Here is a 25,842-nt window from a genome sequence, read left to right as displayed (position 1 = left end):
AGGGTAAACAAAGTAAATACAAGCCTTTATATCTCAATGTGACAGACAGCAGACAGAGAGAGGGTCAACAAAGTAAATACAAGCTGTAGAAAAGGGTCCATAATGGCCCACCGTCAGGCCTGTTCTTGGGGCAGTCGATGCCCACGAACCGGCGCACCAACGACGTAATGACGATGACATCATCGACGATGACAATGATGACGTTGACAATGAAGAGTTCACCTGTGAGGTCATCGGCGATGTCAGGCGATCTAGGCTGACTGTGATGGCAGACGGGACTTTACGGGATCACCGATGATGTCATAGCTCCCTGGACGTTGTGACATCACAAATGCGGGGATATAAACAAAGTGTTCTGTGACGCTATATACTTCCGGTATACTTCTTACTCCCTACTACTCTACCTTCATAATGTCTACCATTAGCACGACCAGATCCGAACCCGAGCTGAACCCTGGCTGTCTTACATCCAGCCAGGCCCTGGTGACCGACTGCTTTACAACCAGCCAGGTCACGAGTGGTATTCCTTCAACCGCGTCCGAGGACCGACGTCTCTGTGATTCTGACCAATCACGGCCCGTGAGCCCTCATCTACGATCCAGCACACTTCACGAGGCAAGCCCAAAAGCTTCGCTACAAATTGGTCCTTCGAGCGGATCAGAGGACTTGCGACGCTCAGAGATGGAGCAGGAGTCAGGTGAGCTCGCCCTGGTCACGGCACCTCGCCGACCAGAGGAGCAATCCTTTCCCCACCAGATCGAATCTGGATACAGCAGGAGTAGTACTCAGGGGCCCCCCCTACACTCCCACCAGACGATCCGATCGCGGCAGGAGCTCATCCGCAGCCACCACCGACTCCGTGCTCAGGTAGCACAAATTGAGGCCGATTTAGACCAGATAAGGGCTGAGTTTAAGGCAGATGAAGCTGCAGAGAACCTTATGGAGCTCCTATGGATCAAGGCCAGCGCCCTACCGGCCTTTGGCCACGCTAGCGCTAGGAGGAAGGCACAGCAAGCAACATCTCATGAAGAGATCCTAAGGATAGAAGCCGTAATGGCGCAGGGCTATGCTAGGTTGAAGGCTGAGCAGGAACAAAGGGCGCCACCCACTTCACCGGTGGCTGCACCCCGGCTCAACATTTCACCCGTGCCTCGCACCTCCCACGACCAGGGTCAGGTCAGCACGGCGGCTCCAGAGCCAACGACCCAAACTACGGAACCCACTGTTCCAGTGCCAATGCCACCAACACTCCCACCTAGGACAGAGGTCGCCGACCCTGAGCATGCAATAGAGTGCAACGGGGCGGCCGAGCCCGCCACCGGGATACACCAGACTCAGGGAGGCATGGTGAACGCTGAGACCAACAGCCTGGGGCACAGTCAGCCGGCCGGCATCAATCATTCCCACAAGATAGCCGGACACGACCGCTGGGACCCCCCCAGAGGGCGGGACCAGCCATCTCAACTACCTATTCCCAGAATTCACCTCCTGGCCCTGCCCGGGCTCATGGAGACAACTCCAGCCAAGGCCTCTAGGGAGGCCAAGAAGTCCGAGCAAGTGGAGCAAGTGGACATGCCTTTGAGGACGGCGAGGCAGGAGCCCCAGATGCTTCACGGGGCGGCCGTCTCCCTCATCGTCTCGCCGGCAATTCGCCCAGAGCAGACCTATGCCACACCGGCGCTCCACGGGGCGGCCAACAAGGCACTAGGGGCAAAGGCCTCCCTCCAACGAGGGCAGACAAACCGCTTCCTCGCCGACCATACGCCGCTGAGTTTCCTCAATTGGAAACGCAAACCAGAGGCCCCTCACTCCCTTGCTGACCTCACGCCGCTGAGGTTGCTCAACTGGAAACTCAAGCCACCAGAACCAGAGGCTCCTCACTACCGCAGTAGCTGGGTAGACCCCCGGCTCCTGAGCGGCTCCCGCGCTGACCTCACGCCGCTGAGTTTCCTCAACTGGAAACTCAAGCCACCAGAGGCCACTACAGCTCACTACAGCAGTAGCTGGGTAGACCACCCCCAGCTCCTGCACACATCTTGGCCAACGAGGACAGTCACCAAATCCTGGCCCTTGTGATGTACGGGACTGGACAACAGCGTGTAGACCCGTACCTACACCCGGCCGGTGGCCAAGCGGACCACAGCCCCCCTCACTGCCAGAATAATCAACCAAGCCCTGCCTATACCAGGTGGGACTGGAGGGCCATTCCGGCCATTTCTGGAAGAATACAGATTCCCCACAGGAATCTGGGAGCGGCTGTAGAAAAGGGTCCATAATGGCCCACCGTCAGGCCTGTTCTTGGGGCAGTCGATGCCCACGAACCGGTGCGCCAAGGACGTAATGACGATGACATCATCGACGATGACAATGATGACGTTGACAATGAAGAGTTCACCTGTGAGGTCATCGGCGATGTCAGGCGATCTAGGCTGACTGTGATGGCAGACGGGACTTTACGGGATCACCGATGATGTCATAGCTCCCTAGACATTGTGACATCACAAATGCGGGGATATAAACAAAGTGTTCTGTGACGCTATATACTTCCGGTATACTTCTTACTCCCTACTACTCTACCTTCATAATGTCTACCATTAGCACGACCAGATCCGAACCCGAGCTGAACCCTGGCTGTCTTACAACCAGCCAGGCCCTGGTGACCGACTGCTTTACAACCAGCCAGGTCACGAGTGGTATTCCTTCAACCGCGTCCGAGGACCGACGTCTCTGTGATTCTGACCGATCACGGCCCGTGAGCCCTCATCTACGATCCAGCACACTTCACGAGGCAAGCCCAAAAGCTTCGCCCCCAGCAAGCCCACAAGCTTCGCTACACAAGCCTTTATATCTCAATGTGATGGACAGCAGACAGAGAGAGGGTAAACAAAGTAAATACCTTTATATCTCAATGTGACAGACAGCAGACAGAGAGAGGGTCAACAAAGTAAATACAAGCCTTTAATTTCTCTCTCTCTTTTATAATAACAATCTGAGCTGAGTCAGTTGCAGAAACAAGCACTTTTAGTGGACGTACGGTGTGATTTACCTCGTGTGATTACATTGTAGCCATTGCAAAGCTGATGCAATCTTGCTCAATACTGCATTAATTTCAAAAATGTCTGCTGACTAGTTAGAATAAATAAATATATTAATATATTAATATTAAACATTTAAAAAAATCCTTTAAAATGGTTCTTTGTGATGGACCTGGATGGTCTATGTGAAGGAAAGTGGCTGTTCTGGTGTTTCTACACTCAGATATGCAGCATGTTACAACATGTGATAATATGATTCACATTCACATTTCAGATTTCATTTTTTATGTATATTGTTTCTGCTGGTTTCTGTGCTAGAAGAGGAAGTGTGACTTTCAGCCCTGTTTAGCAGCTCACAGAAATACAGGAAGTGAAGACAGGAAACCACTAGTGATGGTGAAATGAGCAACTTTCTGAAGCATTGTGGGTTTCTGACACACTGGGTCTAAAATGTGTTGAGCACTCAGAGCTTCATATGAGATGAGAAATATCACCCTCTACTGGTGAACAGAGTGTAGCACAGTAACCAGATGACTAGTCACAGCCAGAGCCGTGTATAGAATCAAATTGTACATTACCAGCTTCATTTTAGCATTCAAAAGTAGAGCAAGACCCCTTCCTGGCTGTTCATTGGCTAATGAGTCACACATTTAGCATTCAAAAGTAGAGCGAGACCCTTTCCTGGCTGTTCATTGGCTAATGAGTCACACATTTAGCATTCAAAACTAGAGGGAGACCCCTTCCTGGCTGTTCATTGGCTAATGAGTCACACATTTTAGCATTCAAAAGTAGAGCGAGACCCCTTCCTGGCTGTTCATTGGCTAATGAGTCATGCATTTTGGTCCGCTGATGCCACTCTCTCTCTAAATTGCTCTGGTGGAGGAGGCGGATCCTACAGCTAACTAGTCTGTAGCTTGAACAGAGACATGGTAGACCCAGGCAGAGATGGGAAAAGTACCCACATTCTGTACTTAAGTAAGGGAGACCGGGGATAGTTGTAACATTTTGGACATTTCTGTCTGTATCTTGGAGCTCTTTAAAGCCAGTGCATTCAAAATTGTATACAAACTAATTACATGTGTCTGCTATCACATAGTGTAGCTGTTAACCTCTGCAACACACACAGAAAATGCATAGCTTAGTCTCAAACACAAGGAGTGAAATGTTACAATCGACCCCATAGTCTGGGTTAGTTGTAACACACCCTGGGGTGAAATGTAACATTATGAAGTAAGGATTAAAACAAAAACTTAAGATATTGAAAGCTTTTTATTTAACAATTACATTACTTTTTAACATACAGTAACTGGTGTGTGTGTGTGTGTGTGTGTGTGTGTGTGTGTGTGTGTGTGTGTGTGTGTGTGTGTGTGTGTGTGTGTGTGTGTGTGTGTGTCTCAAGTATGTTAGCTACTGTTATATAATAAAATTTAACAAATGTGCACCAACTGAATATTAGTGTGCTTAATTGTCTTGCACTGTCAGTCAGCTCTACACTAGTCTCTCCCCAGACTCAAATATTACGTTGAATCGCTGCGCTCTGCATACTACATAAATTAGTCTGTACCACTTCACAGCCACTGCTGGGGTTTGAGGGCGCGTCTAGGGGGGTGAAATTGAATGAGTGACAGGTCGTAGCAGCAATGAGAGAGTGGTTTGAAAAATGGGCTGTGCCTCCCGTGGGTGGGTGGACCTTGCGTCACCGCAAAGTCATTGCTGATTGGGCAGGACTGTATCCATCCCTGGCATATGACTGGCCAAGTGAACGGTTCCCTCCCATTACCAGCCGGATGGGGGAAAGCATCCCAGACCCAGAGAGAGCTCTGCAGCATGCAGTAACGTAGTGTATCAGACCCAGAGAGAGCTCTGCAGCATGCAGTAACGTAGTGTATCAGACCCAGAGAGTGCTCTGCAGCATGCAGTAACATAGTGTATCAGACCCAGAGAGTGCTCTGCAGCATGCAGTAACGTAGTGTATCAGACCCAGAGAGAGCTCTGCAGCATGCAGTAACGTAGTGTATCAGCGTAAGAACTCTCATGGGTCTGGCATCGAGACTAGCTCTACATTAACATTTAAACTGAACCAATGTGCACCAACTGAACTTTAGTGTGTCTGAAAGATATTACTTAAAGGGATAGTTCGGTTTGTTTGAAGTGGGGTCTTATCAGCTAGTTCATACACTAACTGAAATAGGTACAGTGTTCTGGACGCTGAGCGCACCGTCTATCGAGACCCAGCACTCTGAAGCAACAGGCTCCACAGCTCTGTCTCTCTAGTACACTGGGCCAAGAACTAAAACGTAATTTAGCCACCTAAACAAATCAATATCAGTGTACATGCACGCTCTATTTTGACAATTCTCAGCGCTTTACTTTACGTCAAACAGCCCTCTCATTCGGCACTACATTTCCTCACAACCATAGAACTACCGTATTCCTCCGCTAAACGATTTGACACAAAACGACTCTGGTAAAAGTAGAAGTACTGATTCAACTATTTACTCAAGTAAAAATAAAAAAGTACAGGCTATAAAATGTACTCAATGAGTAAAAGTAAAAAGTATTTTTACCGGCTGTTTCTGTGCAAAGCTAACTGAACCTCACATCATATATTAATATGATCATATATTAATATGATCATTAGAATTAATAATTAATCATATATTAATAATATAATTGGAAGACTATTGAACTTAAAATATCCCCTACAAACGTGTTTTTATACATCTTAAAACTCTACTTTGATTAATAATGTGTGCTGTAGGTTTTCCACAAAAACAGTCAAATTATTCCATTAAAATCCTTAAAATGACATCTATTCCTCCCTCATTAATATTTCCAGGATATATGAATATGCAAATCGTTAATCACAAAAGTTTAACTGTTGGATACAAGGTGTCTCCTACTTTATTGAAGCCTCTGGAGCACATACAAACACTGAGTTTTGAAAACACAAGACAAGATGTAACTATACCCTGCTTGTCCTGTTTTCTTCTCTAGTGTCTGATCAGACAACTATTACGCCATGTAAACAAGAGACTTGGAAAAAGAAAAAACTACACTGCCAGAGCCTCTGGCTCGTTCGAGTCTGCAGTGTTGACAACTTCAACCTCACTTTCAGCGGCATCGCTCATGTTGCTGGTTCCTCTGGCTGACATGAACATCACTATTCACAGACGCATCTTCTCAGCACGACCGAGTGTCCGGCTCTCGTCTCTCTTATGGCAGCGTTCTCACGTTCGGTGTGTGGTTCTGATACATCGATACATGATGTGGTCTGGTGGGTGGACTGTGCACTTTTTTTTCAGGTTATGTCCATGCCCCCTTAGGAGACCGTCTAGCCAATGAAGTTTCGTAACATTGACAGAGAGCCAATCACAAGCTGACATTTAGGGGACCGGACGAGTGCCATTCCATACTATTGGCGGAGCCTGGAATGAGCTATCTCTATTCATTCTGCCCCGTTTCTTCTCTGTCTTTCTTTAATCGTTGTTGTTGTCCATTAAAACTTAAGTAACGAGCTTGTTTTGAAAATGTAAGGAGTAGAAAGTACAGATACTTGTGTTAAAATGTAGGGAGTAAAAGTAAAAACTTGTCAGAAAAATAAATACTCAGTACAGTACAGATACCCGAAAAATCTACTTAACACATTCACTGCCAGCCATTTTTCAATACTGTAGTTAGCTTCTGCCAAGGTTTTTTTTTGAGGATTCTGGCTCATCTTTCAAGAGCCGAGGATTCTTTTCTGTTAGGATTTTGTGAACACACAATATCTCAAAAGAACTAATAGAATGTGTGCTTTCTCTGTCTAAAAGAGTTAGTTTGTAGAGTTAGTAGTTATGTAAGCATTAGCAGTTGAATACAGCATGGTTTCAGCGTCTGAAAATTTATTCTGAGATAAATGGCTTTTTGTGAAATTCGATAGAACAGTCACTTTAACCATTTATTTTTGGCGTAAGACGTCAGACATCTAAACAATAGTTTTGAACAGTAATTTCCTCCATAGCAGCAGGAAACCCCCCTCTCCTTCAAACTCCTCCCGCCGTGGGTGTGTCTCTAGTGGCTTTGCAGCGTTTGTCACAAGCGAGGCTCTGCCTGTCTGTGCTGCCTGGCTGCTGGCGGCTGCTCTTTGGGCGAGTCTGCATGAGTCGTTTAGGTTGTGAGCTCAGCTGCAATGAAGCTGCGTGCGATTGTGGGCTTTCTGCGGGTGTTTCAAAGTGTGTTGCACGCATAATCTATTATGCAAATTTGCAATCCCCCACCGCCAGCTCCCAGCGCGATAATGCGCGAAAGCGAAAGCGTTTTCGCCAATCCATTTTACAGTATGAGAGAATGGTTTCCTCGCGCGTTCCCCTGCAGTTTTGGCTCGGCTTTTTCTAGTGTGGAGAGCACTGTCGCCACTTAGTGGGTCGGTGGAATGGGTTGTACACGTTCGGTGGCTTCAATATTTATATAAGAGATGTAAAAGGGTTAGATCAACGTCCCACCGTCAAAATTTTTTTTTTTTTTTTTTTTGACGTATCAACACATCGTTGGCAGTCAACCGTTGGATTTTTTTTGACGTATCAACACGTCGTTGGCAGTGAACGTGTTAAGTACAGTAATGAAGTATGGTACATCGTTACTTCCCATCTCTGGACCCAGGTTCCTTCCACATGTGTCATGCACTCATGAAAGGTCAGCGGTATTGGTCAAAGTTGAAATAATTTGAACTTGTAGCGCAGCGCTCGGTGGCAAATTTGAACACTGTGTATTTATTTTATTTTGTGACGCCAAGTGTAGCACTGCTGCTGTACCATTGTTTTCCCATGGAGAGCAGTGCCGCCCAACGATATGCAGCAGCGCTCTGCCCATAGGAAAACAACAGCACACCCGGAGGCGTTGAGCAGTTTTACAGGGGAGCATGTAGGGTTTTGTCCTTCATGTAACATTTTTGGCATTTGGACTTTCAGACATTAATCGTCCCTAATTAAAAATCCGGCTCTGCACGGTCGCACGTAAAATGGCATAGCTGTGGCCCAACAGAATTTGCTCTCTCACAAACAGAGATTCTTATTATATTATTAATATCATGATTATTACTTAGACTACTCGACTCGACTCGATTTAGCACCTCTGTGGGGGAACAATATAAGCACTGCAGTATAAACTGCAAATTAATTTTACACCACTAATTGACAGTATTATGAGCCACACAATAAAGAAGAAGAAAAAAGAAGAGAAAACTGCAAACAATAAAAATAAAACATTTGCCATTTACCCCCCTTTTGTTGTTGTTGTTTCATAGTCATGATTCATATCTTAGCTGGTTGGCTTGCTTCCAGGATTCAAACTTTATAAGAATTTTCTGAAACAAATGAATGGGAAATTCACTTCCTGGAACCAGAGCCATTCAAAAGTGAGAACTGCCAGTCAGATGAGGGCACTATTATCTGCAAGCTCACAGTTACAGCATCAATAGTATGGTCAACTAATCCTAATGTCTTCTCATCAGGGAGCAACGATGGCGACACCTGTAGACCTGCTCTTGGGAACTTTGGATGATTTGGGAGATGACGAGTTCAAGAGGTTCAAGTTGTTCCTGCAGGAGACTGGCATCCTGGAAGACTTTCCAGCCATCCCAAAGAGCCGCCTGGAGAAGGCAGATAGGCCGGACACAGTAGGTCACATGTTCCAGAACTACAGCGAATACACTCTGGAGGTGACCAAAGAGGTTCTGAGGAAGATCCCCAGGAATGATCTCCTGCAACAATTATTAAACACCAGTTCAGGACCCAAAGGTAAGTAATGGGACAAATATAAAATGGGACTTTATGCAAGCATGCATCACATAAAATGATTTGTAAGATATGACATATATGACAAAATTATTTAAAAACACTTTTTGCCAACAATGTATATAGAGTGTGAGTCCACAGTTAATCACGATTAATCGCACAATTAATTGTATCTGTTGTAAATCTACCTTAAACCGAGGTACCTTAAACCTGACATTTTCTTGTGCCAGTTAAGAACACTTGAGAGCTTTGTGCAAACATACACTATTGCATGGGGAGTAGCTATTATCATTAGCTATTATCATTAGTATGGGTAAGTATTTGGCCATTGGTATTGTTATTATTGCTACTAGTTAGTGGGAATATGCAGTAACTAGTCTTAGTCTACTCTCTCTCAGTCTCTCTCAAATATATTATATATATATATATATATATATATATATATATATATATATATATATATATATATATATATATTTCAATCATGAGAGACCAGTGGGTAAAGTTTAACAAGTGAGCTTTATTCACGAATGGCATGGCGGTTAGTTCTATGGCATGAAATGGCATGGCAACTAATTCTATGGCATGGCAGCATGACAACTGATTCTTTGGCGTAATCAGGGATCGCGGAACCGCCCGGGCCAGGTGGGCCGCGGCCCGGGTACTTTTCAAGCTGTGCGTTTTTTTTACCTGCTACCTGATATACGAGTTGAGCCAAGCGATGCGATTTAAAGAGACACAATAGGCTACACAGAGTTGAGCCCCGGTTGAGCCAAGCGCCTGTGTGTCACTCATCCGCTCCCAATGATAGCTCAGCTGATGCGATTTGAAACACAATAGGCTACACAGTCCCACAATACACACTTCATTGTTTACACTTTACATTACAATGTGCGTGCGCCGGGAGGTGGGGGTGGGTGGGCGCCGGGCGGGCGGGCAGGCGCCCACCCGGGCCCTGGGTTTAGACTGAAACGAGTATTACTGTTTTTTACATTGCGTGCGCCGGTAGGTGGGGGTGGGTGGGGCGCCCACCTGAGTTAAGACTGAAACGAGTAGGCTATTACTGGTTAGTTACATGCCGACTGCCAGACTCGTAACAACAATGAAACGACAGAGCGAGCAGAGCAAGATATTTAATTTTTTTACACCAGCGGCTAAACGGATACAAGATGATCATGATTCGCCGTGTCCTCCGCCGTGTCCTCCGCTACAGCTGGGATTTCAGCCGCTATCGAGCCAGGAGGACAGCCACCCGCTGCGGCTACGCCACCGCCTGCTCTCGCCTGCCTGCCCGCTCCAAGCCGCACCGAGTCGGGCGCGCACTCGTCGTCGGGCCCGGGCTGTTCAAGTGAGTGCTGCAGGGATGTCACCAAGCCTCATCAGCCAGACGACCCTGCTGTGCTGAGGGAAACTAAACGGATGCAGGGGACTGGGCTGCAACAACGAGGAAGATCAGTCCAGTATCAGTGGTTTAAGGACTTTAACTGGCTGACATTGTGTGAGACAAGGAAGAAACTGTACTGCACGCAGTGTCGTTGTTGCGCCATCGAAGGTTTGGGATTTAGTAAAAATGAAACTGTTTTCGCCATTAATGGCTTTCAAAATTGGAAAAATGCCAAACCGACATTTAAGGAGCATACAAGCAGCAAACATCACAGAGAGTGTGTGGCTCATTTTCAATCGTTTGTGTCACAACAACCTAGCGTGGCAACACAGCTGGACACCCAGCTACAAGCTAACCAGGGAGTCAGTAGAAAAGCGCTTATTACACAGCTGACTTCTCTCCATTTTCTGATGGGCCAAGGTATTGCCATAGACGGCCTTGAGTGGGGCAACCTGTATAAACTGATGCAGCTTAGATCTAAGGAAATCCCAGATATCACACAGTGGATCAAAGAGAAGAATTACATGTCTCATGACATAGTTAATGAGATGATTCACCTGATTTCACTCGATGTTTTACGCAAGGTTCTGTCACCTATTCGGGATGGATATTATGCAATACTCGCAGATGAAACAAGAGATATCTCGAACAAAGAACAGCTTGTCACTGTGCTTCGCTGGGTGGATGACACTTACAGAGTTCGTGAAGACTTCATTGGTCTTTTTGATTTGCCCAAAACCGATGCTCACACCATCCTCACTGTGCTAAATGACATTTTGACACGGTGCAATGTGACGCCTGGGCTGTGCAGAGGGCAGGCATATGATGGCGCTGCCAACATGGCAGGCTGCTTGAATCAGAATCAGAATCAGAATCAGAAAGACTTTAATGATCCCCGGGGGGAAATTGGGACAAGTTACAGTAGCTCGCTCACAGAACACACATAGCATAAATAAAATAAAAATAAACCGTAGTAAATGCAATATTAAGCAATAAGCAGAAAAACACAACATAGCATAGAATAACTAGTAAATGCGATAGAAGCAGCACAAAATAAGTAGAATGTCTAAGTAGCAAAATACCAATACGTAGAGTAAGTATAGTATACATTCCGTGTCAATTATCATTATTGCCTGTGACATATTGCACATATTGCACGTGATTTATATTAAGTCGGCTTGCCCTATACGTTACACGTGGCTCAGCCAGGCACAGTTAACCTATCGGCTGGCTCAGTCTCAGGGAGACTGAGCGTCTCCGAGGTGCTCTTTTAAGAGAGGCATTAAATAGACCAATGGCCACAGGCAGGAATGATTTCCTGTGCCTCTCCGTATTGCATCTAGGTGGAATCAGTCTCTCACTGAACGTACTCCTGTGTTTGACTAGCACGTCGTGGAGTGGGTGCGAGTCATTGTTCATGATGGAGCATAGCCTGGACAACGTTCTCTTCTCTGACACCGCAGTCAGAGAGCCCAGATCCAGCCCCACAATGTCCCTGGCCTTACGGATCAGTTTGTTGAGTCTGTTGGCATCCGCTGCCTTCAGCCTGCTGCCCCAGCACACAATAGCATACAGGAAGGCACTAGCCACTACCGACTCGTAGAACATCCTCAGCATGGTCCGGCAGACGTTGAAGGACCTCAGCCGTCTCAGAAAGTAGAGTCGCTGCAAGCTTTAAAGTGCACAATCCTGCAGCTATATTTGTGCATTGTTTGGCACACTGCCTAAATCTATGCCTTCAAGATGCTGGGAAAAAATGCAAAGTGATTCGAGATGCACTGAATATTGTGCAAGAGGTGACACAATTGATCAAGCAATCTCCCAAACGAAACGGTGTCTTCCAGTCACAAAAAAATGAAGCACACTCTCAAGCACCAAACCTGCAAACCCTCTGCCCTACACGTTGGACAGTGAGAACTGGCGCATTGAAGTCAGTCATCGACAACTATTCTGTGCTTGCCACTGTAATGGAACAGTTCTCAGAAGAATCCCATGATGAGTGTGGTCGGAAAGCTGGGGGCATTCTAGCCCAGCTTGAACAATTCAACACCTTTTTTGCTCTGCGCCTCGCCTATCTGGTGTTCTCTCCAACCGAACAGCTGTCCAAGACACTACAAACCACTGATATAATGTTACAGGACGCCCAGAGCGCAGTCGCTATAGCACAAGGGTCTCTTCAGCGGCACAGGTCAGATGATGCGTTTGACAGCTTCTTCAAGTCAGTGGTGGAGGACTCCAGGGAGTTGACAGAGCAGCCACGGTTGCCTAGGCAACATAGACTCCCCAAAAGGCTTGGGGGCGGGGATACCGAGCATGTGTTTCAGAGCCCAGCAGAGTAGTACAGAAAACAATACTTTGAGGTGTTGGACTTGCTGAGCAGTGAACTGACACGTCGTTTTGATCAGAATGACTTCAAGGTAGTGGTGGACATAGAAAATCTGCTGGTCACAGCTGCCTCAGGGAAGGAGGTGACCCTCCCGTCTTCTGTAACGTCCTTATATGCAGAAGATTTTGATTTTGACAGTCTTCATGCACAGTTGAGCATGTTGTCAGACACCATCAAGACATCAGGAATCCAAGCCATGCCTGGAAAAACATCAGTACGGCTGATAAGTGAAGCAATGAATGCTGTCCCTGTTGCCAAACAACTACAGTCAGAAGTGCACAAACTTTTGAAACTCTTTTTCACCATCCCAGTCACAACAGCATCTGCAGAAAGGTCATTCTCAACACTGCGACGCATCAAGACATGCGCTGCGCAATGACACAAAGCAGACTCAATGACTTGATGTGCAGCCACATACACAGGGACATCTTGGAACAAGTGGACATCACTACCATCGCCAAGGAATTTGTGCAGGCAAATGAGCGACGCAGACTGGTGTTTGGGAAGTTCAAACAACACTAAAGTAAGTCAACTTTTTTTTAAATTACATACAGGTACAGCTCAAAAAATTTGAATATCGTGGAAATAAGATGGAAAAGTTATGTTTAGGCAGTAATTAAAGCAAAATGATTCCCGACCAAGTATTGAGTGCAGGCATGAACATAACTTTTCAGAAGATCGACATTTTTGTTTTGAAAAGTTTTTTTTTATGTGATATTTAATTTGTTGAAATACTGTTTTGGGGGGTTTTATGAGCTGGAAGCCAAACTTATGCAAAGTTAAACAAATAAATACTTGAAATAATTTACTTTGTGTATAATTAATCTATAATCTATGAAAGTTTCACTTTTTTAAAGGAATTATGTGGAAAAAGTAACTTTTCCACGATATTCTAATTAATTGAGCTGCACCTGTATACTGTCAGTTATTTTCCATGTGGCTGCTATTGTGTGTTCTTGGTTGGTTTTAATGTCACTGCACAGCTGTGCAACATCCATATCCACATACTTATACATTTGCATTGCTTTCCCCCACAGAAATCCATCACTGTCAACGGAGTGGAGATCCCTTTACATCTCAGCAGCAGAGAAACGTCAACTTCAAACTCAGCTCGGCGAGGTGGTGGTGGAAAATGCCTTTGGACGTCTGGCCTACTAGGCCAACTATTTTTTCTTTCTGATGCTATTGCATGGACATGGTTAAACCATAGTGATTTTTGTAAAGGGGGGAAAGTACTTGGGAAATTGGGACTGGTACATTGTGGTACTTGGTCTGAAAAGTTTAGGAACCTCTGATTCACACACACTGATTTTTCACACACATTTTGTTTTTTTGTGTACTTCAGTATAGTGTGTAAATACTTTTTTTTCTTCCTATTTTCATTTTTGCAAAGTGTCATTTTTCAAGATGATAGCTTTCTTTATATAGCCAATACAGTGTATGACCCCTGCTGTGAATGCAGTGACATTTATAGAGTGTGTGGTGGCACTTTGCTGTTAATAAAATTTGGCTTGTGAACTTGATTCGGTGATCCTTTCTTTTAATGATGAACCGACTGCCCGATTAATCAATTGTTTGAGCCCATGACATAATTAATTTGTTCATTGCTTTCCTCTTACTGTTTTTACGGGACTTTGCTTTTTAACAGGTGCTTAGAAATACACACTGCTATGCAGTCTTGGCTATAAAAGTTGTGATGTGTCATTTGATAAGATTTGTACTTTTAGATGTTTCAATACAGACATCACATGAAACCCATGACCAAAATATGCATGCACCCTGCCCCATTTAATTTCCCTCTACTGCCTACTACAGGCAAATAAGAGGATTACCTGGCTTTGTTCATGTAAATACACCACTAGCTTAGAGTGTCTGTGACCTCTAGTGACTGGCCTGACACGCCCCCCGCCACGCCCCCGGCCCCTCCAAGTTCAGATGTGTTCCGCTATCCCTGGGCGTAATGACTCCGTGGTAAGATGCCTCAAGATTCAAGATTCAAGATTTTTTATTGTCACTCCATGGTACAAGTATCACGTGTGAAATTCTTGTGCTGTGGACTCCGTGTACAACATAGTACAAATATAACAGGGCATATGAGTGCAAAAACAACAAGAGACACAACAAGCAATAAGGCAGTATAGTGATGAGACAAGTGGCATATTCACTGCACATAGGTGCACATGTCATGTGCATACTTTAGACGTGCTTAAACATTTTAAATGCGACGTATTTGACATACAGGTGCAAATAGCATATACCTTATTAAACATACAATTAAACATTAGACATACGTAATGGTAGCAGCTACAGTACGGTACAGTACGGCTACTACACTATTTGTGTATGTTAAGGAGTCTCGTGGCCTGCGGGAAGAAACTGTTCCTTAAGCGATTTGTGCGTGCTTTTGGAACCCTGTATCTCCTCCCTGAGGGTAACAGGGAGAACAGGCTGTTGTGGGGGTGGTTTGTGTCTTTGATGATCTTCAGGGACCTCCTGAGGCACCGCTGGTTATACAGTTCATGCAGTTCTGGCAACTCACATCCTGTTACGTGCTGGGCCGCGCGTCTCACTCTTCGTAGCGCCCTGCGGTCCATGGTGGTACAGTTCCCGTACCAGGTGGTGAAGCAAGCCAGTCAGCAGGCTTTCAATGGTGCCTCTGTAGAAGTCCCTCAGGATTTCTGGCCTTAGCCCAAATTTCTTCAGGCGCCTGAGTCCGTGTAGTCGCTGTTGGGCCTTTTTGACAACAGTGGCGGTGTGACCGGCCCAAGTCAGGTCCTGGTGGATGTTGACTCCCAGGTACTTGAAGCTGTCCACCCTTTCCACCACTGTGCCGTTGATGGTGATTGGGGGGTGTGCGCCCCCCCCCCCCTCCTGTAGTCTACAATGATCTCCTTGGTCTTGGAGACGTTCAGAGAGAGGTGGTTGTCCTGGCACCATTTTTCCAGGGCCCCCACCTCCTCTCTGTAGGCCGTCTCGTCGCCCCCCGAGATCAGCCCCACGACTGCTGTGTCGTCTGCAAACTTCACGATGGTGTTCGAAGTTTGAGTCGCCACGCAGTCGTGGGTGTAGAGGTCGTACCAGAAGGGGCTGGAGACCCACCCCTGGGGCGCTCCTATGCTGATGGTCAGTGGGGAGGAGGTAAGGTTGCCCACCCTCACCACCTGGCGGCGGTCTGTCAGGAAATCCAGGATCCAGTCACACATTGCTGTGTTTAGTCCCAGATCCTTGAGCTTGCGTACCAGCCTGGAGGGTACTATGGTGTTGAATGCTGAGCTGTAGTCCACGAACAGCATTCTTACATAGGTGTCCTTCCCCTCCAGGTGGGACAGGGCGGTGTGGAGCACGTGTGCTACTGCCTCCGCTGTGCTCCTGTTGGGGTGGTATAAATTGTAGCGGGTCGTGGTCCGTGGGGAGTGTGGGGCGGACTTGTAGTGGTGAGAGAGGAGGGCATCTACTCAGACTAGGATAGAGAATCCCCCCCCCCCCGTAGGGGATTCTTCAGGAGGCAAGACGTTGGTGGTGGACTGGGGAGGTAGGTGGGGCGAAACGCAGCTTCAGAGGAGGGGATACGACCTGCCCAGGTACAGCGACCATGGAGGGGAAGGATCAGGGAAAGAGGATGATGACGTGCTGACCATGGCTATATGTACTGCCACCTCATAGAGGTCACACGTCATAATGGACGTCACACTAGGATTACACTTGACTTAGGCTGGGAGCTGATGCCTATTGTGATGTGAGGTAACATGACTGGTCTTCATCTTGAAACTAGGTCGAGACCAACATATATATATATTACAATCATCTGTCTCTCTCTCTCTGCCCTCATATATATAGACAGTGGCAGAGAGAGAGAGACAGGGGGATAGAGAGAGAGGGGGGAGAGAGCTGAGACAGCTGCTCTTGTCTGCACACACTGTGGCTCGAGAGATGTGGAGTATAGCACAGTTAACTTCACAGAGTTTGTTTGTTTGTTTATTTAGATCCCCATTAGCTACTGTAAACAGTAGCTACTCTTCCTGGGGTCCACATTAATATTTTACAATACTTCAGCCTGAGAGATACGTATTCCCAGTAACAATACCAATGGCCAAATACTTACCCATATGATAATAGCTAATGATAATACTACCCATGCAACAGTGCATATTTGAACAAAGCTCTCAAGTGTTGTTAACACATTCACTGCCAACCGTTTTTTTTACTGTAGGTAGCTTCTGCCAAGGTTTTTTTTTTAGGATTCTGGCTCATCTTTCAAGAGCCGAGGATTATTTTCTGCTAGTATTTTGTGAACACAAAATATCTCAAAAGAACTAATAGAATGTGTGCTTTCTCTGTCTAAAAGAGTTAGTTTGTAGAGTTAGTAGTTATGTAGGCATTAGCAGTTGAATACAGCATGGTTTCAGCGTCTGAAAATTTAAGCTGAGATAAATGGCTTTTTGTGAAATTCGATAGAACAGTCACTTTAACCATTTATTTTTGCCATCAGTAAGACGTCAGACATCTAAACAATAGTTTTGAACAGTAATTTCCTCCATAACAGCAGGAAACCCCCCTCTCCTTCAAACTCCTCCCTCCGTGTGTGTTCTCCTCCTCCCTCCGTGGCTCTGCAGCGGGCATGTCACAAGCGAGTTTCTGCTGTCTGTGCTGCCTGGCTGCTGGCGGCCGCTCTTTGGGCGAGTCTGGATGGGCTCGCTCGTTTCTTGGGGTTTCGGTTGAGAGCTTTGATGAAGCTTTTGCGATTCTGGTCTTATTTATGCTGCGTGTTTCAAAGTGTGTTGCACCCATAATCTATTATGCAAACTTGCAATCCCCCACCGCCAGCTTCCAGCGCGAAAGCGAAAGCGTTTTCGCCATCCATTTTCATGAGAATGGCTTCCTCACGCGGCTGTTTTTTCTTGGCTTTCTCTCGTCTGGAGAGCACTGTCGCCACTTAGTGGGTCGGTAAAATAGATTATACACATTCAATACCTCCCATATTTTTATAGGATATGTAAAAGGGTTTGATCGACGTCCCACCGTCAAAAAAATAATATTTTTTTTTTGGACGAGATATCTCGTCCATGGCAGTCAACCGTTGGTTTCTGCTTGACGAGATATCTCATCCACGGCAGTGAACGTGTTAACTGGCACAAGAAAATACCAGATTTAAGGTACCTCCATTTAAATAAGATTTAGAACCGATTTAAAAAAAGAGTGTGATTAATTTGTGATTAATCGTGATTAACTATGGAGAATCATGCAATTAATAGCGATTACATATTTTAATTGATTGACAGCCCTAAATGAAATGTATATAGAGTGTGAGTCTACTTTTATTAGCCTATGTCCAGACAAAAGATTTGTCAAGAGGGGCAGGCTGCCATTTTAGTATAGAAAGTATCTGCTTGTTCAACACAAACAATAAAGCACAGTTTGTGGGAATTATCAGCACAGTGGAAAAGTGTCTTTAGAGAATCTGATTGGTTGCATGAAACTCCCTGTTGCATGACGCTAACCCTAACTCCCTGTTGAGTAATAATAACTGACTGTACAACAGCTTATACCTTAAACCCAGCCAGGATGACCTGACTAAATAAATTCAGTTTAGAATATGGACATTTAACTAGGAAATATTAGCATTACTCATCTATTATAGTGGCCAACTATTTTTCCAACTGTCGTTTTATGCCACTTCTTATTGCTGCATAGTGAAAAACGTGTATTTTACGCGTGTCCATCCATATGTATATTTGCTTTATCCTCGTTTGCATTAAATTGCCATCCTTGTAATGGCTACAGCAGACTACTCAAAAATCCAGGGATCATTCAGTAGATGGTGAATCATGTCGATTTATTAGCAAAAACCTTGTCCAATACAAGATAATCCCACAAAATGGACAAAATCAGAATCAGAATCAGAATAGAGTATTCCAAAAGATAATCCAATATTATCAATTGTTCAGCCTGGAATATCACAATGGTCACGACACAGTCAAAAAGTTGTGTCGTTCCACACTAGACAGCATCTTCTTTTCCACTGAACTTCTAGCATGTTTTTCATGGATAATGCACATGCGCAGTAACCACTAGATATTTCTAATAATAAGCAACTAGAACATAAATGTAGGATAAACAGTATTACTTAAATGGTAAATGATTATATACTTCTCAAACTGAGTTTCTTAGCCAAAAATAATTACCCAAATATTGATAAAAAATTAACTGAAAAATAATTCCCAATACACTTGTGTTTGGCTCTTACAACTATACCATTCTCTCATTGTTGTCTGTTCATTCAGAGACGCTTGACGAGTGCAGGAGTAAACACAAATCCAACTTGAAGGAGAACTTTCAGCGTTTGTTTGAGGGAATCACAGACTCAGAAAAGTTGAAACTTCTGAATGAGATCTTCACAGAGCGCTTCACAGAGCTCTTCCTCACAGAGGAAGAGATTGGAGAAGCCGACATGGAACATGAATTCAGGAAGATTGAAATGGCATCCAGGAAACCAGTGGGCCCAGAAAACAGAATAAAACGTGAAGACATCTTTAAACCCTTACCTGGAAGAGATAAACCAACCAGAACAGTGCTGACAAAGGGAGTGGCTGGCATTGGGAAAACAGTCTTAACACAGAAGCTCACTCTGGACTGGGCTGAAGACAAAGCCAACCAGGATATGCAATTCATATTTCCAATCCCTTTCCGAGAGTTGAATCTGCTGAAAGAGAAACAGTTCAGCTTGGTGAAACTTCTTCACCACTTATTTCCTGAGACCAAAAAAGCCGGAATCTGCAGGTTTGACAAATTCCCAGTTATGTTCATCTTTGATGGTCTGGATGAGTGTCGGCTTCCTCTAGACTTCAAGAACAACGAGATCCTGGATGATGTTACAGAGTCGACCTCAGTGGATGTGTTGCTGACAAACCTCATCAAGGGGAAGCTGCTTCCCCTTGCTCACATCTGGATAACCACACGACCTGCAGCAGCCAATCAGATCCCTTCTGAGTGCATTGGCATAAAGACAGAGGTGAGAGGCTTCAATGACCAACAGAAAGACGACTACTTCAGGAAGAGTTTCACAGATGATGAGCAGGCCAGCAGAATCATCTCCCACATCAAGAATTCACGGAGCCTCCACAACATGTGCCACATCCCAGTGTTCTGCTTGATCACTGCTAAAGTTCTGAAGCATCTGTTGAAAACTTGTGACACAAAAAACCTGCCCAAGACCCTGACTGCGATGTACATCCACTTCCTGGTGGTTCAGTCCGAATTGCAGAGTGCCAAGTATCATGACAGAACTAAGAAAGACCCAGACTGGACACAGAGCATGATTCTCTCTCTGGGAAAACTGGCTTTTGAGCAGCTGGAGGAAGGCAACCTGATCTTCTATGAAAAAGACCTGAAACGGTGTGGTATTGATATCAGAGAAGCATCAGTGTACTCTGGAGTGTTCACACAGATCTTTAAAGAGGAGTATGGGCTGTACCAGAACCCCTTCTTCTGCTTTGTCCATCTGAGCATTCAGGAGTTTCTGGCTGCTGTTCATGTCATGGTCTCATTCATCAACACTGGTGTCAATCCACTGTCAGAAGCCTCCAGGTTGTCTAGGCTACTCAGACCCAGATCAGCAGTAAAATATCTCTACCAGAGTGCTGTGGACAAGGCCTTAATGAGTCCAAATGGACATCTGGACTTGTTCCTCCGCTTCCTCCTGGGCCTTTCACTGGAGACCAATCAGACTCTCCTACGAGGCCTGCTGCCACAGACAAGAAGTAGCTCACAGACCAATCAGGAAACAGTCCAGTACATCAAGAAGAAGATCAAGAAGAATCCCTCTGCAGAGACAAACATCAATTTGTTCCACTGTCTGAATGAGCTGAATGACCGTTCTCTAGTGGAGGAGATCCAACAGTACCTGAGATCAGGAAGTCTCTCTACAGTCAAAATCTCCCCTGCTCAGTGGTCGGCTCTGGTCTTCATCTTACTGTCATCAGAAGAAGAGCTGGATGTGTTTGACCTGAAGAAATACTCTGCTTCAGACAAGGCTCTTCTGAGGCTGCTGCCAGTGGTCAAAGCCTCCAATAAAGCTCTGTAGGTTCATACATAACTGGGTAGATCAAATATATTAAATAAAATATATATACATTTTCAAATGTGTTGTATATCTCTCTCACCAATTCTTCTTCAGGCTGAGTGGCTGTCAGCTGTCAGAGAGAAGCTGTGAAGCTCTGGCCTCAGTGCTCAGCTCCCAGTCCTCCAGTCTGAGAGAGCTGGACCTGAGTGACAACATCCTGAAAGATGCAGGTGTGAAGCTGATCTCTGCTGGACTGGAGAGTCCACACTGTAGTCTGGAGACTCTCAGGTCAGTATTCCTCTTCGTGTTCAACAACCATTTAAATCCCGATTTACATACACGTTACTATCAGCAATTATCACACGGCTTTGTTGAATGCTTGATTCTGATTGGTCGATCACGGCATTCTACAGTCTGTTATTTCTGTGTATCAGACCATTGCTTATAACAGACAATTCTGATCACAGACTCCGGAGGCCGTGGGTCATATCAATCTGCAGAAAGAAGTCCAGTAAATGCTGTTGCTTTAATAATCAAATTAACAATGGGAGTGCCTCTCCTAGATGCATTTTGATCTCTTTAGTTAGTAACCGTGTAATAAGCTGGATGATGTACAGCTCACATAAACACATATCATGTAGAGGATTATCTCTGTTCATGTAATTTTAAAACCAATTGTGAATCCAATATTTACCAAGACTTCCTAGTCTATGTGAATTACTTTCCATGATATGTGAATTACTTTCCATGATATGTGAATTACTTTCCATCATATGTGAATTACTTTCCATGATATGTGAATTACTTTCCATGAGGACATTTCATTGTTTCCTCTCCTTGGATTCAGATTCAGATTCAGATTCAGATGACTTTATTTATCTCAGAAGGACAATTCATTTTCACAGCCTACCCAACACCTTAAAAGCTCACAGGCGAGGAACAAATACTCCTGACAGACATGACAAGACATAACATAACAGCATGACATAACAAACTAGAACGAATGCAACGCGGACTTATGCCTCCGCCATTAGTTCATTCTTGAGTCCAAATCGCCATTTGAGGCAAATTGGAAGAAATTCCGTCAAGGCGCTCCTGAGATGTTGCGTTACAGAGCTTGGAAATTGGGTGTGTGAGGTCACAGTGACCTGAACTTTGACTACCAAAATGTAATCAGTTCATCCTTGAGTCCAAGTGGACGTTTGAGGCAAATTCGAAGAAACTCCATCAAGGCATTCCTGAGATATTGCGTTAAGAAGCTTGAAAATGGCATTCGAGAGGTCACAGTGACCTTGACCTTTGATCACCAAAATGTAATCCGTTCATCCTTGCGCCCAAGTCGACGTTTGAGCCAAATTGGCAGAAATTCCATCAAGCCGTTCCTGAGATATCGCTTTAACGAACTTGGGAATGGCAATAATACGTATTTATAAATGGTGAATCTATCATTTACAAAGTATGAGAATACAATCATTAAACAGATTAGAGATTAGGTTATTAATCAGGAATAAAATGTTTATAGCTGTTACTAATGCTTAGTGATGTATGAATAATGCTTTATAAATGATGAATCCATGATGAATTATGTATTTACTAATGGTTTATTAATGCTGTATAGTTATTATAAAGTGTTACCACGTTGGGTGCTGCTCAGTGATTTTCACTGCACAGTGAGGTTATCGTTTCACAGCACACTGTGGGCTATGTCACTAATCACAGTAACGTGAACATTCACAATCATGACCACTAATCATTACATAATGTTAGGCAAACAACAGATGACTAAATAAATGGTTAATGATAATTGAATGACAGCAATAGCCAATGAGCTGCATTGAGTCATTCTGGTAAGAAATCCATGGTGCATCATGAGAATACGGCACTTTAATTGAATTAAACTTAATTGTAAATTCTATTACTAATGTATCAAACTTGGGGAGTGCACTTAGGGGGACCTGATGGAGTGCAGTGCTGAAATCTTGTGCAATTTGGCATAGCGCCACCTACTGGCAAGACAGAAAGTAGTTTATCTCAAGAACCGTTCTTCCGATTGACTTCAAACTTGGGGATTGCACTGCTGGGAACCTGACAGAGTGCAGTGCCTAATTTAATGCTATTTGGCATAGCACCACCTATACTGGCAAACACAAAAAGCGGTTTATCATTTATGAGTGCTAAATGGAAAATATTTTAAAGTTGTTTGTCTCCATCACTAATTCTCATGCAGACTGAGTGGCTGTCAGCTGTCAGAGAGAAGCTGTGAAGCTCTGGCCTCAGTGCTCAGCTCCCAGTCCTCCAGTCTGAGAGAGCTGGACCTTAGTGACAACATCCTGAAAGATGCAGGTGTGGAGCTGATCTCTGCTGGACTGGAGAGTCCACACTGTAGACTGGAGACTCTCAGGTCAGTATTCCTCTTCGTGTTCAACAGACGACCATTTAAATCCTGCTTTACATACACGTTACTATCAGCAATTATCACACGGCTTTGTTGAATGCTTGATTCTGATTGGTCGATCACGGCATTCTACAGTCTGTTATTTCTGTGTATCAGACCATTACTATGTATAACAGACAGTTCTGATCACAGACTCCGGAGGCCGTGGGTCATATCAATCTGCAGAAAGAAGTCCAGTAAATGCTGTTGCTTTAATAATCAAATTAACAATGGGAGTGCCTCTCCTAGTTACATTTTGATTTATTAAGTTAGTAGCCGTGTAATAAGCAGGATGATGTACAGCTCACATAAACACATATGTGGAGTATTATCTCTGTTCATGTCATTTTAAAACCAATTGTGAATCCAATATTTACCAAGACTTCCTAGTCTATGTGAATTACTTTCCATGAGGACATTTCATTCTTTCCTCTCCTTGGTGCCTCAGTGTGACACATAAAATACCAGAAAGGACTTCTGATATTCTGTCACAAAGTGAGTGGAGAACCAACTCAAACTGGACCAAATGAAACCACAATGTGAATCAGCTAGTCAACTTTGAGGGATTTACCGTTTTGCTTGTGTGTGTGTGTGTGTGTGTGTGTGTGTGTGTGTGCGTGCGTGCGTGCGTGTGTGTGTGTGTGTGTGTGCGTGTGCATGCGTGTGTGTGTGTGGGCGTGTGTGTGTGTGTGCGTGTGTGTGTGTGTGTGTGTGTGTGTGCAGACTGTCACTATGTCTGCTCTCAGAGGAAGGCTGTGCTTCTCTGGCCTCAGCTCTGAGCTCCAACCCCTCCCATCTACGAGAGCTGGACCTGAGTTACAATCATCCAGGAGCCTCAGTGAAGCTGCTCTCTGCTAGGCTGGAGGATACACACTGCAGACTGGACTCTCTCAGGTATGGAATGGCAACATTACATACTGTAGAAGGATGAGAGTAGATGTACCCAAATCAATTATTCTGAAAGCCTGGTGTGGCAGCTAGATTTCTTTCAAACATCTGTAACCCATGCATCAAAATTAAGCTTACAACATGTCGTTTGCCCTGTTTTAATTTCCTCACATTGAAAAAAACTGACAAAATATAGAAGTAATATAGATGTTTTACCTTATATTTCAGTCAATGTTAAACAGTGTAAGATGTAACATGACATGATGTATGTATCAGCCATAGGTTTCATGGAATTTTGACATAGGGTTAGGGTTACAATAGTGTAATACACTAACCCAGTTTTTGGGGGCGGGTGTGGGTGTGTGTGTGTGTGTGTGGGAGGGGGGTATGTGGGTGGAGGGGGGTGGTGGGGTTCACACAGTTCATAAAACTTAATCTAGTTAAAATATCTAGGTAAAACCTAGTTGGTATATAGCCGGGCTGCAGTGTAGCCAACTCTTTTCCAAGGAAACTATAGGCGGTGTGTCCATATAAGCTATATGGACATAGAGCCTTATTGGCTGCTCAGAAAGTTGCTTATTTTTACACCAATTGGTCTATTTTGTATTTTAAAACAAATACATTTTGTTACAAAGTTTCCCCCCCTTTCTTACAGTGGGGGAGTCAGGGGGCTTGCGGTTGTGTTTCACAACATAAGTTGTTGTTTTTTAACACTGGGGGAGTCGGAGGGGAGTCTAACCCAATAGAGCTGGGGCAACTTAGTGTTCATTTTTTAATTTAGTCTTAGTCTGAGTCCTGTGTCAAATGTCCTTGTTAGTTTTTATCATATTTAGTCGACATCATCCTGTTTTTATTTAGTCAAGTTTTAGCCGACTAAAGAAGATACATTGATAGATAATATTTGTAGGACAGCTATTGATTATCAATCTTATATGCGAAGGACACTTATGGACTTAAAGATTAAAGCATAATGTTCATGTTTCATCATCAAAGAGAATCTGCTGCTCTGACTTTGTGTATTCCCACAGAGTGGACCATGGTGGAGTCCAGAGGTTGAAACCAGATGGGAGGAGATGTAAGTGTGTACTTAGGTTGATTCATAAAACAAAACACACATTCAACAATTGAGATGGAAAGTCCCTCTACACAGCAGCATGTGACATATTCATTCAAGTCCTACTGAGTAGACACGCTCATGTCATCTTGTCAGACCCACGCTCATGTCATCTTGTCAGAAACACGCTCATGTCATCTTGTCAGACACATGCAGGACCGACAAACATAGAACATGTGTGTATTTTTGCTGTAGTGCATGCGTTGCCCCAGTGGCGGCTGGTGCATTTTTGTCCAGGAAGGGCGACAACAAAAATAGAGCTGGACGATAAGGTTGAAATCAATAAGGATAATAAGGATTGTTCTCCATAAATATCACAATATGGTTCATCATCATCATCATCATCATCAGTGTATAATGGAAGCTAGGGCTCTGTTTGTTTGTTTCTCTGTCTGTCCTATAAATCCCACTGATGACATCATCAGTGATGTCATAAATCCACTGATGACATCATTATTGATGTCATAGATTCACTCACACACACAAACTCACAAGAGAGACTGAGCGAGAGGGAGAGAGAGGGGGAGAGAGAGGAGAGGGAGAGGAGGAGAGGAGAGGAGAGGGGGAGAGACTGAGGGAGAGAAAGAGAGGGGGAGAGAGACTAAGGTAGATAGAGGAGAGGGAGAGAGAGGGGGGAGAGACTGAGGGAGGGAGAGAGAGGGGGGAGAGACTGAGGGAGAGAGAGAGAGAGGAGAGGGAGAGAGAGGGGGGAGAGACTGAGGGAGAGAGAGAGAGGGGGAGAGAGACTGAGGGAGAGAGGGGGAGACA

The 25,842-nt window shown here is 44.7% G+C and overlaps 1 protein-coding gene across 1 annotated transcript in view; it reads left to right on the top strand.

The window, feature by feature from the left end:
• Positions 1 to 25,842, top strand: part of LOC310789135 (NACHT, LRR and PYD domains-containing protein 3-like) — a gene marked incomplete at both ends in the record, with an annotated part of 107,516 nt that overhangs the window by 54,607 nt on the left and 27,067 nt on the right. Inside the window, 5 exons of the mRNA XM_083650728.1 lie at positions 8,527 to 8,812; positions 18,861 to 20,655; positions 20,753 to 20,926; positions 23,796 to 23,966; positions 24,989 to 25,035. Of these exons, the coding sequence (XP_083506854.1) occupies positions 8,527 to 8,812; positions 18,861 to 20,655; positions 20,753 to 20,926; positions 23,796 to 23,966; positions 24,989 to 25,035 (2,473 nt within the window). The remainder of the gene's footprint in view (positions 1 to 8,526; positions 8,813 to 18,860; positions 20,656 to 20,752; positions 20,927 to 23,795; positions 23,967 to 24,988; positions 25,036 to 25,842) is intronic.

This window comes from Poromitra crassiceps (assembly GCF_964638095.1).
Source record: "Poromitra crassiceps genome assembly, chromosome: 14".
NCBI classification, from domain to species: domain Eukaryota; kingdom Metazoa; phylum Chordata; class Actinopteri; order Beryciformes; family Melamphaidae; genus Poromitra; species Poromitra crassiceps.
The sequence above is the reverse complement of the archived record's forward strand: the minus strand, read 5'-3'. Positions and strand labels throughout refer to the sequence as shown.